The following is a 16,554-nucleotide window of genomic DNA, read 5'->3' on the forward strand; positions in this document are numbered from 1 at the left end:
GCTGGTAAAACCCAACACATACTTTACAGCCATCATCACCTGCAGGATCCTCTGCCAAAATAAACGTTATGTCGGTAAATGCTGGGAGGTGCGTGTCGTTCTCAGCTTGTTCCGTGTGTTCCACCACACGTCGCCTCTGTATCTGTTGCCTCTGTGTCCTTCATCTTGTATCCTTCACCTCTGTATCCATCGCCTCTGTAACATAGTAACATAGTTACAAGGCCGAAAAAAGACATTTGTCCATCAAGTTGAGCATATATTCTGTCAGAATAAATCCCCAGATCTACGTCCTTCTAAAGAACTAATAACTGTAAGATACACTATTGTTACGCTCCAGGAAGACATCCAGGCCTCTCTTGAACCCTTTGACTGAGTTCGCCATCACCACCTCCTCAGGCAGGGAATTCCAGATTCTCACTGCCCTAACAGTAAAGAATCCTCTTCTATGTTGGTGAAAAAAACCTCTCCTCCAGACGCAGAGAATGCCCCCTTGTGACCGTCACCTTCCTTGGTATAAACGGATCCTCAGAGAGATATTTGTATTGTCCCCTTATATACTTATACATGGTTATTAGATCGCCCCTCAGTCATCTTTTTTCTAGACTAAATAATCCTAATTTTGCGAATCTCTCTGGGTATTGTAGTTTCTCCATCCCCTTTATTAATTTGGTTGTACCCCTTTGTACTCGCTCTAGTTCCATTATATCCTTCCTGAGCACCGGTGCCCAAAACTGTACACAGTACTCCATGTGTGGTCTAACAAGGGATTTGTACAGAGGCAGTATAATGCTCTCATCATGTGTACCCAGACCTCTTTTAAAGCACCCCATGATCCTGTTTGGCTTAGCAGCCGCTGCCTGGCATTGGCTGCTCTACGTAAACTTAGAGGCTCCACTCCATGAGGCAGAAACTTTACCATTGTGCCATAAGCTCAAGTGATAAATCCTTCGCCTCTGTATCTGTCGCCTCTGTATTCTTTACCTCTGTATCTGTCACCTCTGTATTCGAGTCTGTATTTTTCGCCTCTGTATCTGTCGCCTCTGTATCCATCGACTCTGTATCCATCAGCTCCATATCTGTCACCTCTGTATCCTTCGCCTCTGTATCTGTCACCTCTGTATCCTTTGCCTCTGCATCTGTCACCTCTGTATCCTTCGCCTCTGTATCCTTCGCCTCTGTATCTGTCGCCTCTGTATTCTTCGCCTCTGTATCTGTCGTCTCTGTATCCTTTGCCTCTGTATCCTTTGCCTCTGTATCTGTCACCTCTGTATCCTTCACCTCTGTATCTGTCTCCTCTGTATCCTTCACCTCTATATCTGTCGCCTCTCCTCTGTATCTGTCACCTCTGTATCCTTCGCCTCTGTATCCTTCACCTCTGTATCTGTCACCTCTGTATCCTTCACCTCTGTATCTGTCGCCTCTGTATCAGTCGCCTCTGTATCTGTCACCTCTGTATCCTTCGCCTCTGTATCTGTCACCTCTGTATCCTTCGCCTCTGTATCCTTCATCTCTGTATCTGTCGCCTCTGTATCTTTCACCTCTGTATCCTTCGCCTCTGTATCTGTCGCCTCTGTATCAGTCGCCTCTGTATCTGTCACCTCTGTATCCTTCGCCTCTGTATCTGTCACCTCTGTATCCTTCGCCTCTGTATCCTTCATCTCTGTATCTGTCTCCTCTGTATCTTTCACCTCTGTTTCCTTCGCCTCTGTATCTGTCTCCTCTGTATCCTTCACCTCTGTATCTGTCGCCTCTATATCAGTCGCCTCTGTATCTGTCACCTCTGTATCCTTCGCCTCTGTATCCTTCATCTCTGTATCTGTCGCCTCTGTATCTTTCACCTCTGTTTCCTTCGCCTCTGTATCTGTCTCCTCTGTATCCTTCACCTCTGTATCTGTCGCCTCTGTATCAGTCGCCTCTGTATCTGTCACCTCTGTATCCTTCGCCTCTGTATCTGTCACCTCTGTATCCTTCGCCTCTGTATCCTTCATTTCTGTATCTGTCGCCTCTGTATCTGTCACCTCTGTATCCTTCGCCTCTGTATCCGTCTCCTCTGTATCCTTCACCCCTGTATCTGTCGCCTCTGTATCCTTCGCCTCTGTATCTGTCTCCTCTGTATCCTTCACCTCTGTATCTGCCACCTCTGCATCTGTCACCACTGCATCTGTCACCTCTGTATCCTTCGCCTCTGTATCCTTCATCTCTGTATCTGTCGCCTCTGTATCTGTCACCTCTGTATCCTTCGCCTCTGTATCCGTCTCCTCTGTATCCTTCACGCCTGTATCTGTCACCTCTGTATCCTTCGCCTCTGTATCTGTCTCCTCTGTATCCTTCACCTCTGTATCTGCCACCTCTGCATCTGTCACCACTGCATCTGTCACCTCTGTATCCTTCGCCTCTGTATCAGTCTCCTCTGTATCTGGCTCTCTGTTTTGTGTAATGCATTACTGTTTTATATGTTGTTGCTGTGAACAATAGGATTTTCCATGTGCTGGAAGCTCCAGGGATGATACAGCTTGTAATTGTGGTTTCTGTTTGGAAGCTTATGTGACATCCCGTGCATGACAGGTAGTGTCAGTCTTTTTTAATAATATGCTTGATATCTTGCCTGGAAGGTTATTGGTCATGCAGCCAGAATTAATTATTTTAATAACATTGTCATAAGTGGCTGCATAAGAAGCGTATTTAGCTTTATTGGGAATAAATGTGTTTTTGCATCTATTTTGTTTTGCTAAAATTGCCTATTTTGTAGTACTAAAGTGTAGTGTGGGTGCAAACATTCCACAGAGATAGAGTCAGACACAGACAGACAAATAGATAGATAGACAGATAGATAGATAGATAGATATTGAAGACAAGTAATAGAGCAGCACAAAAATACAAAAGAGAGTCCAGGTGCAAAGCTCCCAAAGGCATGTACCAAACCTTTATGATGCAAAAAATCCAAAAAACAGGAACAGCACACCGGTTTTTCAGGGTTAAATGAGAGCTGTATATTTAGCCCATAAGTGCAATGTTTCGGTTCAAGTGGCGAACCTTTTCAAGCAATGAATATGTTACAAATGCCAGGTATTTATAGGTTGTACAAAAATTACAAATGTTCACAAGATTACATGATCTTGTCTTTTTCACTGTAATCTTGCTAACAATTGTAATTTTTGTACAACCTATAAATACCTGGCATTTGTAACATATTCATTGCTTGAAAAGGTTCGCCACTTGAACCGAAACATTGCAATTATGGGCAAAATAAACAGCTCTCATTTAACCCTGAAAAACCGGTGCGCTGTTTCTGTTTTTTGGATTTTTTTTAGATAGATAGATCAAAAGTTCCACACTTGGAAAGAAACGTTCCCCTCTCATGATGGGTCAATAAACCATTGAATATTAGATTATGGAGTGCTGCCTTTTTCTCTTTTGAATAGATAGATGGATAAATAGATACTGTAGATATAGATACACATATATGTCATCCATAAATAATGAGATAAGGAGCACCGCTATAGATAAAAGTCACCTCTGTCGCTGTAGTGTGCAGTGCAAATGATCCAGGCACTGGCAGATATTAAGAAGTCCAGTAAGAGCGTAATGTCCCGCAATCTTACCGGAAGTGACTTGTGTATCTGGACTAGTGATGAGCAAGTAGTAAATTACTCAGGTGCTCGGTGCTCAAATCAAGCACTTTGGAATGCTCAGATACTCAATTCGAATACTGAGTATAATGAAAGTCAGTGAAGCATTCAAGTACTTTTCCTGCAGACTTTTAGTCGACGGCCAAGAAGAGAGTGAGTGCACATGGCGCGGCTCAGGGCCTCAGTGCTGAGCGGCTAAGTGACCAGACCACTCGAGCATCATATACTCGGCTCTACTTGGTACTCGATCGAGCACCCAAATTCTCTATCGAGTAGTGGAGAGCACTCTCGCCTTTCACTAATCAGAACCACTGCAATAGAATATTCCTGGTTTTCACCATACGTACCTTAGGGTGCTGGATTTATTCTACTATTTGACTGACACTGATTGGGATCCTATCCGGGACCTACTGTACATTTACCCGGAGTGTCATATTTTCTTTCTATTGATGATCGGACTGCGTGTTCAGTGACCAATAACAAAGCCAATTGATAATGCTACTGTAAGTGATGCATTTTGGCAGGAACCTCCTCTTTCCAAATGCTTGTGCTTTATTGTATAAAACCAGGAAGGAAACGGGTCACACTTTGGACAGCCCCATCAAATGTTTTTTCTGATAAGGGGTATAGAAATGTGCATTCTTGCTTGTGTGTGTTTTAGGTTGTGGTTGTGTGGTGGGGTAAAAATGGAGAATGATGACGTTCATAACTAATTTAGTTATAAAAATAACTGACTTATGATCATGGCCATTGGTAAAGTAAGAATTCTTGTCTTGCCTAGTGAATGCCCACATTTGGATAGAATAATTGTGACATGTCCTGACAAAGGCATCCATGTGACCCCGAAATGCTTTGACTTTCATCGATTGAGTAAAAGTGTCATACCATCATCTCAACCTTCCTGTTCCTTGGGAACTATCTGGCAACTAGGGCTCTCATCATCTCCCATTGATATACGTTTGGATGGAACCATCCATGGTTGGCTATGGTTTTGTAAGCTTCACTTCTCATCACTACAGTACATGCCCAAATTTACAAGGATTGTTTTTTTAAAATTTGAGAAAGTCCATCCAAATGTAATATAATCAATTAACTTTCTAAATTTAAAAGTAAAAATAATACAAAAGTGAGGTCCTTTGGCTCTACTTCATATCCCCACAATTCCATCCTTGGACCGAAACCTGTTGCTAGTTTGATCTTTCTCTCACCTAACTTTCCGTTTGTAGTAACTTGATTATATAGTGATCTTTAGGTTGGTTTTGTAACGTTGTGGGAACTGTTGATAAAAACATGGCCAACATAGAGTGGATCCATTCTACTCATTGGGGGAGACATTTTAGCCAAACTGAGCTAGCCACTATCTTCAGAAGCCAATAGGTTTTTCCCAGGACTTTAAGTAATTAGTAATTAAGTATTTTTATTTAATATACTTTAAATTAATTATCTATGATATACCTATATACATTCTATATATTACTTACATATGCATTTTTCCATGTCTTTATATGGTTATTTGTGTAAGTCCCAACTTGCTCTACTTTTTCTCATTGTCTATTTTGGCTTTTCAATGTTCATCTTCTGCTCTCAGCATAATATCTAATCAAGGACATGTTGAGCAGAGATAAAATATTGTCTCGCAATGATAACGTTTTCATATCCTGTGATGCTATCGTGTACCTACATTAACTAATTGTCTTTGTGGGAGATATTCTGACTCTGTTATTCTATTGAATCCGTTTCAGTTTAGTGTTCCATTTAATATTGTGCGCAATGGCGACATGTAACCTTGGTCATAGATACTTTTCACTTTGCCACTGTCTGTAAATATTTATCTTTTCAGCAAAAATGATATAATGGGGTATATATACACTCACTGGCCACTTTATTAGGTACACCATGCTAGTAAGGGGTTGGACCCCCTTTTGCCTTCAGAACTGCCTCAATTCTTCGTGGCAGAGATTCAACAAGGTGCTGTAAGCATTCCTCAGAGATTTTGGACCATATTGACATGATGGCATCACACAGTTGGCGCAGATTTGTCGGCTGCACATCCCTGATGCGAATCTCCCGTTCCACCACATCCCAAAGATGCTCTATTGGATTGAGATCTGGTGACTGAGGAGGCCATTTGAGTACAGTAAACTCATTGTCATGTTCAAGAAACCAATCTGAGATGATTCGAGCTTTATGACATGGCGCATTATCCTGCTGAAAGTAGCCATCAGATGTTGGGTACATTGTGGTCATAAAGGGATGGACATGGTCAGCAACAATACTCAGGTAGGCTGTGGCGTTGCAACGATGCTCAATTGGTACCAAGGGGCCCAAAGAGTGCCCAGAAAAAATTCCCCACACCATGACACCACCACCACCAGCCTGAACCGTTGATACAAGGCAGGATGGATCCATGCTTTCATGTTGTTTACCCCAAATTCTGACCCTACCATCCGAATGTCGCAGCAGAAATCGAGACTCATCAGACCAGGCAACGTTTTTCCAATCTTCTACTGTCCAATTTCGATGAGCTTGTGCAAATTGTAGCCTCAGTTTCCTGTTCTTAGCTGAGAGGAGTGGTACCCAGTGTGGTCTTCTGCTGCTGTAGCCCATCTGCCTCAAAGTTCGACGCACTGTGCGTTCAGAGATGCTCTTCTGCCTACCTTGGTTGTAACGGGTGGCAATTTGAGTCACTGTTGCCTTTCTATCAGCTCGAACCAGTCTGCCCATTCTCCTCTGACCTCTGGCATCAACATGGCATTTCCGGCCACAGAACTGCCGCTCACTGGATTTTTTTTCTTTTTCGGACCATTCTCTGTAAACCCTAGAGATGGTTGTGCGTGAAAATCCCAGTAGATCAGCAGTTTCTGAAATTCTCAGACCAGCCCTTCTGGCACCAACAATCATGCCACGTTCAAAGGCACTCAAATCACCTTTCTTCCCCATACTGATGCTCGGTTTGAACTGCAGGAGATTGTCTTGACCATGTCTACATGCCTAAATGCACTGAGTTGCCGCCATGTGATTGGCTGATTAGAAATTAAGTCTTAACACACAGTTGGACAGGTGTACCTAATAAAGTGGCCAGTGAGTGTATATATAGCATATAGCTGATAAAATAAGTATTGGACACATTACCAATTTTCTAAGTGAATGTACTTCTAAAGGTCCTATTGACATGAAATTTTTACTAGATCCCGGTGACAACCCTTCCAATCCACACAGGCAAAAAAATCAAACCATAGATTGCCATAAATTAAGTAATGCGTAATAATGTGAATGTCATGGTTTTGGACAGGGTTCTTGCCCTGCACAAGCAGGGTTAAGTGTATGTGGCCTCTTTCTGGATCTGGGAGGGGTATTTATACTCACTCTTTACCAGGGTTCTCTGTCAGCTATACTTTTGCCCTTGGCTTAGTTTAAGTGACCCCTGTGCCTCATGCAGTGTGCTTGCTCCAGTGTATGATATCTTGGCTTCTGATCCGGTCTGTCCCCATTGTGCGCTTGCCTGCTGATTCGGTACTGTGTGTCTATTCTCCGGGTTTCTGACTTCGGATACGTCTCTGGTTATTCTCCTGTCTACACCCCTGGTACTTCTGCTGTCCGTGCGGTTGTGACCCTTAGCCTGTCCCTGACATCCCTCCTGTCTAGCGCTCATCGGCACTTCTGTTTGTGCTATACCTGCTGGTAGAGTCTTTGTTCTCAGGCCATCATCTCTCTCTGCTCCTGCTCCCCCAGGAGCTAGTGCTCAGTCACCCAGGGATCCCAGTAAGCCCCTGCAGCAGTACGGATTGCTCAGGGTCCAGACACTGACTGGATGTCAGTGCTGGATATCCTGACCGTGAAATGTCACAGGGAAAAAGTATTGAACATACTGATATCTATTTAATATTTCATGCAAAAGGCTTTGTTGGTGCTGACAGCTTCAAGACACCTCCTATATGGAGAAACTAGTTGCATACATTGCTCAGGTGTGATTTTGACCATTTCTTCCACAAAAACACTCTTCAAATTCTGAAGGTGCCGTGGGCTTGTTCTATGAACTCTGAGCTTTAGTTTGTTCCATAAATTTTCCATAGGATTCAGGCCTGGTGAATGGCTGGATCATTCTAGCAGCTTTATTTTCTTTCTCTGAAAACAATTGAGACTTTCCTTGGCTATTTGGGATCATTGTCTTGCTGAAATGTCCATCATCATTTCATCTTCATCATCCTGTTAGATGACAGTAGATATTTATCATGAATGTCTCAGTACATTTGTCCATTCATCCTTCCTTCAAATACATGAAATTTGCCAGTGCTGTATTCTGAAAAAACAGCCCCGCCCCATTATTTTTTCATCTCCAAACTTCACTGATGGCATCCACAGAGTTCAATTTTGGTCTCATCTGATCAGACTATATTCTCCCAGTATTTCACAGTCATCTGAATGTCCTTGAGCAAACTTTGAAATCACTTGAACATATTTTTTGTTTAGCAAAAGTATTTTGCGTGGTGAGCGTGCAAACAGGGCGTGGAAGTTGATTGTATTGCTTATTGTTTTTTTTTTGAACCAACTGTACCTGCTGATTCCAGGTCTCTCTGTAGCTCTCCACAAGTGGTTGTTTTCTCTTGGACAACTGTTCTAATAATTCTTTTCACTTCTCTGTCTGAAATCTTGCTGGGATCAGCAGGCCACGGTGGGTTTATGGTGAAATTATGTTCTTTTCACTTCTGAATTATGGCCCCAACAGTGTTCACTGGAACCTTCAGTAGTTTAGAAATTATTCTGTCAAGGCCATCAGTATGTTTTGCAACAATAAGGTTGCAAAGGTCTTGAGACAGCTCATTGGCTTTACCCATCATGAGATGTTTCTTGTATGACACCTTGATAATGAGACACTTTTTTATAGGTTATCAGTTGAACCAGCTAATATTATTCTTCACTAAGTGGCCGGATTGCTTCCTAATTACTGATAGATTTCAGCTGGTGTCATGACTTTCCATGGCTTTTTGCACCTCTCTTGCTTCATGTGTTCAATACTTTTTCCCTGTGTCATTTCTCATTATTATACTTAACTTAATTTATGGACACCTATTGTTTTATTTTTTTTTTCGATTGGATGGGTTGTTATCGACATCTGGTGAGAAATTCATTTCAATAGCACCTGTAGAAAAATATATGAATAAAAATAAAAGAAATGTTTGTACTGTGGAACATTGGGTACAAAGCTCTGAATAATGATCTGAGATCCACTACATAAAATATAAAAATGTCAGGCCGCACAATTCACTTGAATAACCTATTTTAAATGTGACACTTCGGCTACAGAAACAAAAAACTGTGGTGAGCCTATCTCCTTCCACTTGAATGGAATCTGGCAGCAGGATTTCACCCTTCCTCCACTAAACTATTTATATGCTCATGTAGATCTTACAAAGTCAAGTCCAGCAACACCTCTACGTGGTCAGTCAGTTCTTCTGTAACTGAGAAATTAGTGTTTGAATTTATAAGCAAACGAAGCTAAAGAACTAATTGTAGATCTGACATCTCTGTCACTCCAGCTCTGTTCTCCATCCAGCACTGCTTCCTTCTGCTTGACAGACAGGCAGCCTCTATGATGTGAGATTACAGGCAAAGCTGACAGTCAAGGAGGAGCAGGCAGAGCTAAGTGGAGAATAGAGCTGGAGTGACAGAGGCTTCAGATCTACAGCCTCATTTGTAAATCAATTTAAATGCTGAATTCTCAGGACTGATCTTTGATAGACCTACGTGTGTATGTAATCAGTTTGTTGGAAGAAATCCTGCTGGACAAAATCCTGTATCCACATTGAGCATTTATTTTAATTGATGCAGAACATTGGCAATCAGATGGCTATGAAACCCATCAAAGATGCCCCCAAAAAACATTCGATGAAAGTTGGATGGATGAACTCACCAATTTTGGTGGGACTGGCCAACCATTAGATGTGTATGGAGGCCTCCCAACTCTACTTCGACATATATCTCAAGAGAGAAGAATTGGTTGGTTGGATTTTAATCCTGGATATGTAAATACTTAAATGCCCAAAAGTAACAAAAGTGTCCTCGGAGTGATACCTTTATTGGCTAACCAGAAAAATATGTATTTGCATACTTCCAGGCTCCTTCTTCAGGCTGGTTTACACATTCTGGATGTGTAAGCTGACGTGCTTGCACGTATCAGAAATGCTCAATTTCTCAGACATTATCTCATGTTAGTATTTGTAAAATGGAATAACATAGCACCAGGCCAGCAACCAAGGACATGCCAGTGATAGAGCATCTCCTGCCCATGGGTGGCCTCACTTAGGTCTGTAGGTGAGCAGTGTTCAGACGTCTACATCATCAACAAAGCTTCTTCTTTATAGTTATTCTCAAAGAAAATCAGATTATATCCCTGTGTAGCTGATAGCGATGTGACCTTACCTACGTATATGGCAGTGATATGTGCTTCATCAGCAGAGCCAAGCCGGCATGGTACTGAGTCAGTCTGACCTAGCAGCTGCCGGCTGAATGATTGTCCATCCAACCGCTGTGATCATGCTGAATATACATCACTATCCCTGATCTCTAGGGGATGGTTGCAGTGACAGCGACTGTAGCCATGTCTTAAGACTTTCAGTGTCCAGTACAAAACGACGTGCTCATGGTTCATCCCAATAGCTTGTTGGTTTGTTTCACTTTTATTGATAAAGGTTTTGTTATTGATGGAAGAAACTGTGTCATTGACACAATATTCACTCTCTGCGGTTACCATAATGTTTGTGTCAGACGTTATCTGGACATGATGTCATTGTGTGCTCTGCTGTTCAGGGCACATGGTGCAGTGTGAGATCTGCTCATTAACCTTCTGGGTACAATCACTGACACGTCAGCAAGGCTGAAGACCAGATGTAAGGTATGAAATAGTCCTTAACTAAGGGGAAGCAGAAAGTCATCAGATGAAAGTGTCCATAGCTACAGAATTAGATCGATAGATAGATAGATAGATGGACATAGATAAATAGATAGTTATGAGATAGATATATAGATAATAGATAGATGATAGATACGGAAAAAAGAGAGCAGCACAAGAACCATGAGAGTTCCAAGCCTCCCTGGCAAATACCAAGCCATTCAGATAAATTAGCAACTTGAGTCAACACACCATATTTTGTAAAAAGTGATTTTTTTATTGGCCCATTGTGTCCAATAGATAGACAGATAATAGATAGATGATAGATAGATATTAGATTGATAGATAATGGATGATTGAATGGATGGATTGATTGATACATACATACACATGCTCATTAGTGGATGAACAGCTGTAGGTTTGAGACAGAAGATAAAACATGACAAATACAAGATAGTGTACGGTATGTGGGATGGTTGTGAAATACTTATCATGGAGTTAACATTCATGACATTCCTTATAACCCAGCATATTGTCCATATGTTGCCTTCCTAATGTCAAACCTCACATACAGAGATGTACAAGTCAATGGAAGACGGCGATTAGTTTCCATCTAAGAATCGACAGGATATTTTTCATTATATTCATTGATTGAGAGCAGTAGCCTAATTACTACTTTTGATGACCCGTTATTCGCTCCTGAGGCCATCGGATGTAAACACTTTGAGCTTCCAATCCGAACAAACCTATATTCAAAGTGTCGCAGCCGCTGTTGGGTACTGCAGAGCAGTGGCTAGTAGAAAATCATAGATTATTGATCATTGTTCGGTAAGGTCGTCCACCCATTTAATAAAGATGACTCATCCTGTGCATTGGTCATCTATATTTTGTGACCGGATGACCCTTTCAAGGCCTCATGCACCGTGACATTATGTCACTCTATGTGCAGTCATGTGGTGCTCTGCGTGTGACCATATCATGGACATCTGTATTCTTCTGTATAACATTGGAGGCATATGGAGGAATATTCAGGGAATATTCGGGGACTATAGACGTCCATAGGTGCTTTACATGAACATTGTACAGTGCCATAAGGTGATTGAGCCCTTACTCTCTAAGTTCCACTTCTTTGCCTCCTTGAGTTTGTTCACAACTGGTTTATTTGTAGCCATTTTGTTTGTCTTATTTTGTTATTTTATATTTCAATATATATTACTTTTTTTTTTTTACTTTTCTTTTCTTTTTCATTTGTGTGCATATTTTTACGTTTTCACCTTTTCTTTTTCCAGTCCCATTTTTTGTTTTGATTTCACCATGTGGGCGTTATCATCTGGATGAAGGACAAAAATTGGTATGTAACAGAAGTCCCTAAGAGGAAGATATTTAAGGGTTAAGCTTTATGGCGTAACATATTTTGCCTCTTGCTATTTTGCTTTTTTTCCTGCATGATTTTAACCAGTCTTGGGCACCGGTATAACTGCGCATTATTAGCATTTCCAGCTGCATAATGAAAATACTCTTTTGTTTGAGCTGTGATCCTCGGGTCTCTGGTGGCTTTGCCGTAAGCTCATCTGTAAACATCTCCTCTAATGTTAGTCCTGCAAATGTAACCACAACTGCAAATGAATGTATGCATCTCAGTCAATATTACTATCCAATTTCTGCATGTACAGGATATTTCTGCCATCTATATATAGACATATGTATGTAAGTATGTATATAACCTAGTACAATGTATACTCCTACATGTTCTGGTATAATCGTTTCATTATCTAATAATCCATCCATTAGTGTACCTGGATCTTAATTTGGGGCAGTAACGTCAAGAGGGAGCAAAATGTCACATCAACTATTGGTGCTGGAGAGATACCAGTAAATCGAGGGTTTCCCATACATAATGTAACTCTAAAGCAGAGGAGAGAAAACAATATATTGTTAAAAAAATTTAAAACTTTTAGGGATTGACTACTTTTGCTGAGTTAGAGTTAAGAGCTGTGTTCATTGTAGCTTTTAAGTGCCCCCCATAGATAATATAGTATAAAGAGAGGATGGGAATCCAGCACAAAAGAAATTTAGGTTAAAAGATGATAAAATCTTTAGTAAAGAACATGATGCAAAAGATGAAAAAATAGTAAAGAAAAAAAGGATGTGAAGAGTTTCTCTTCTCTAAGAGTCCTTAGTCGTGGCCTAATGTGCATGGGTGCACTAGAAGACCGATGGCCAGGAGAGAGGTCGGCCGCACATGTCCGATATTGGAATGCTGATCACAATGTCCTCTCTGAAATAAGCCACCGTCGGCCGAGTGAGCGCTCCTGCGTCGGCCAATAGTTTGGCCAACAGCCATGTTGCTTGTATGGCCTCCCTAACTCTGGAGAACCAATGGAGTCAAACTATACACAAACTGTAAAACATCATTTTTCCTGTAGGGGCACTGTTGTGCAGTAAAGCATGTGCAGTCGGACATCTTATATGATACTCGGGGTAGTAAGGAACACCCTTCCCCCATCAACCGGTCACAATCTATTGGCTACATTGATATTCAAACTTGATTTAATTCTTTGCTAAGACTATCATTGTTTTTATTTTTTACTTGTTATTTTCAACTATATGATTACATTTGTTTAGTATTTGCTAGTATTAAAGGCACGTTCACAATATTTTGTAGATTACGTCCAGCGCATACAGCTAGAAGTTATCCCGATATATACTTTATCATTTCTATGGTTTACTAAGAGCCGAAAAAATGTCAGTAGTGTATCTTCATGACGTATATCAGGTGGTTTAGATCTGGTTACTTATTGGCACTGTGGGGTACTTTGGGGGGCATCGGTGCAGGGGGGCTGTGGGGAGTTATAGAATCATTATGGGGAGACATGGGGCAAAATGTGCCGAGTGTTAGCAATGGTCGAAAAGACAAAAGACTGGCATAATCCACAATTACGTAAAAGGGTGCAACAAATACACACTAAAATAACTCCAACTGGAAATCAAGATATAAAAATCAGAATGTATGGAGAAAGCCGCGTACACTGGGCTATGTGTCACAGATAAAATCTGAATTTGTAGAATAGACTTTTTATTAGAGTAACCCTATAAGCCCATTCCTGCATGGGGGGGGCCCACCGAAGGATTTTCCTATTCTCCTGTGGGCCAGTCCGAGCCTGCAAACGCCACAAACATCAAGATAGCACAGGAGCAGGACAAAACCCTCTGAGAAAAAGTAAAATAATGCCCCTAAATTAGAATGAAAACAAGTAAGCTAGCAATGTCACCGCCAGAAAAAGTAGACCTTATGTTCTACTTGTTTGATAAGTCAGCGGCTGACTGTATGCCTCATGTCATTGCCTACATCTGCAGGGCATTGTTTTCCCACGTATGTGCCAGATGTAATCGGTGAACATGTGTGAACACGGTCTAATGCTACTACATTATGCACTTCATTAATTTTGCAAGAAATGTGCTCAGCATACATATTTATTGGAGCTGAATTATTTTACCATCTAGTAAGTAGTGTTATAGTATTAGCTGAGGGATGATAAATCGCACATACACTAAGAGCACTACTTTTTAATTAGGCTTTTGAGACATTCCCTGTGAGAGCTCCAACAAGACTCCACTGCCAGGCATCGTTACTGTATCATAGCTGAGAAACTGCTGCGCATTATAGATTTCTACAAATCCAATGCATTGATACCAGAGAAAATAATGGTCCTATTTGTTTGGTAGAGACAAGGAATACAGTTATAGAATTACTGTCACACTGGGGAGCTATATTAGGCTCTTACTTCCTATCTAGCGCTTCTCTAGTCTGTCCCTAACTGACCTGCACTTAAATTCTTATTTTCCCTATTTATAACCAGACTACATGGCTATACTTAGCTTTGGTTCCCTTTGACAAAAAAAAAAATTACAAATCCACAATAAATGTAGTTAATTTATTAATTCATTTATTTATTTGAATTTTATTTCATTACTCATTTCCAGCATATGCTATTTTTTCTGCAAACCCCAAATAAAGTAAATATAAAGTAAATATTGCATGTAGGTGGATTCCAAACAATTGCTATTATCCAGTCTATTTTCCTGCCTTTAGCTGCATTGGCATCAGAACGTACTCATTTGGAGTACATATGATGGTAGTGATGGATCTGCACCTGTCTCCTGCTATGAGTGATCTGCTAATCTCTTTAACTGAAAACTGTAAATACAGATTAAACAACAACCAAGGTTTCATTGTAATCAGTATAACAGAGCCGACCTGACAGTGTCTGTAGTTTACGTAGCAAAATCCGGCTAACAGGTTCCATTTAAGGAATCATAACTTTCCATGCTGGACCAAATTATAAAAAAATTAAAAGTTCAAGTACTCTTTATTTAATTATATATACAGGGTGGGCCCTTTATATGGAAACACCTGGGTGGGCTATTTATAACGTTGGCTCCACAATGGCCGACTTCAAAATGGCCGCCATGGTCACTACCTATCATGAAAAGTTTTTCCCCCTCCCATGTACTAATGTGCCACAAACAGGAAGTTGATATCACCAACCATTCCCATTTTATTTAGGTGTATCCATATACATGGCCCACCCAGGTGTATTCATATAAATGGCCCACCCTGTATATCATAGTATATATATGTTCCGGAATAGGAATGACAGCAGCCGGTATGATCTTGCATTATTTGTCATGCTAAACATTCTGTACCTTGCTTGAAGAACATTTGCAGCATTTTTGAAACCTTTACAAACAGGTTTGAGGATGTTACTGTACAAAGCCTCATAGCTGTATTGACGCACACGGAGCACCATGGAATCAATAGTATATTGTTAGGTGATGCAAAGACTTTTTGATCAGTGGGGGCTTTGACCTTTAGGACACACAATGACCTTGTATAGCAATCACACTATTTAGAATTTTGTTGCCTTCTAATTTTCCTCTGCATATCTGCACTTCTGTACACTTAGCTGAACAGTATTACTGCATGGGGGTGGCTAGGGAACTTCATCAATGCCTCTTTATTCCAAGTATTGGTGGGTAACATGGAGGTCAGTCCCACACCATGAAGTGATATCCTTAAAGGGGTTGTCTGGGCTTTTCACATAATCTCAGTACATATCTGAGCTGCAGAATTATGACAATAAGTAATTTACTTTCTGTCACTAGTTTGCACGGTTTTCTATATATTCTGAACAGAACGTCCAAGGGGGGGTGTTATAGCATTGAAATGAGAACTGGTCGTAACCTCCTATTCTACTCCAAACATGCCCTCTATAGCAACAACCCCACCCTCCATAGCTACAGGCCCTCCCCGTCCACATGAAGAAGCCCTCATCACACAGTATCAAATCCTCCCCCTCTAGCAGCCTCACTGCAGAGAGCAGACCACCCAGCTGCTCCTCCCCCAGACACACGCTGAACAGTGATCTATGGAAAGTGAAACTAGTGAGGAGGGAAAATCGTGCAAACTAGTGACAGAAAGTAAATTACTTATTGTCATAATTCTGCAGCCCAGATATCTACTGAGATTATGTGAAAAGCCCGGACAACCCCTTTAAGATATGTTATTACTTTGTGGGTGTATAATTCCCTTTTGCATGCCATATGTGTCAATTTATAATTCCTTAAAAGGAACCTGTTAGCAGGATTTTGCTAAGTAAACTACAGAAACTGTCAGGTCGGCGCCATTATACTGATTACAATGAAACCTTTGTTGATGAAATCTGTCTTGTGGTTGTTGTTTAGTCTGTATTTACAGTTTTCAGTTAAAGACATTCTTGTGATTCGAGGCGACCTGTGGGCAGGGGGGGTCTTTATCTGGTACTCTGCTTAGAAATGCATCTGTATGGGCTGTATGATCCCTTAGTAACCTGCCTCCTATTTTACATACTGCATAATACTGTTGGCTTAGAGAAAAAATTTACATCCCGCAAAATAGCATCATGTTACTGGATGTAATTTTTATTTTTAGAAGCCAACAATATTATATGCATTACTTTATGTAAAATAGGAGACAGGTACCTGAAGAATCAGTGA

The 16,554-nt window shown here is 40.9% G+C and overlaps 1 protein-coding gene across 5 annotated transcripts in view; it reads left to right on the forward strand.

Annotated features, from left to right (window-relative positions):
• Positions 1–16,554, forward strand: part of PCDH7 (protocadherin 7) — a 1,192,777-nt gene that overhangs the window by 13,221 nt on the left and 1,163,002 nt on the right. The window contains exon 2 of one of the 5 annotated variants that reach the window (XM_073574720.1): positions 11,808–11,869. The exons of the other annotated variants lie outside the window; for them this stretch is intronic. Within the exon in view, the coding sequence (XP_073430821.1) occupies positions 11,808–11,825 (18 nt within the window). The 3' untranslated portion in view covers positions 11,826–11,869. The remainder of the gene's footprint in view (positions 1–11,807; positions 11,870–16,554) is intronic. 5 annotated transcript variants of the gene reach the window in all.

This window comes from Dendrobates tinctorius, unplaced genomic scaffold (assembly GCF_039654945.1).
Source record: "Dendrobates tinctorius isolate UK_male_01 unplaced genomic scaffold, ASM3965494v1 ptg000039l, whole genome shotgun sequence".
Taxonomy (NCBI): Eukaryota; Metazoa; Chordata; class Amphibia; order Anura; family Dendrobatidae; genus Dendrobates; species Dendrobates tinctorius.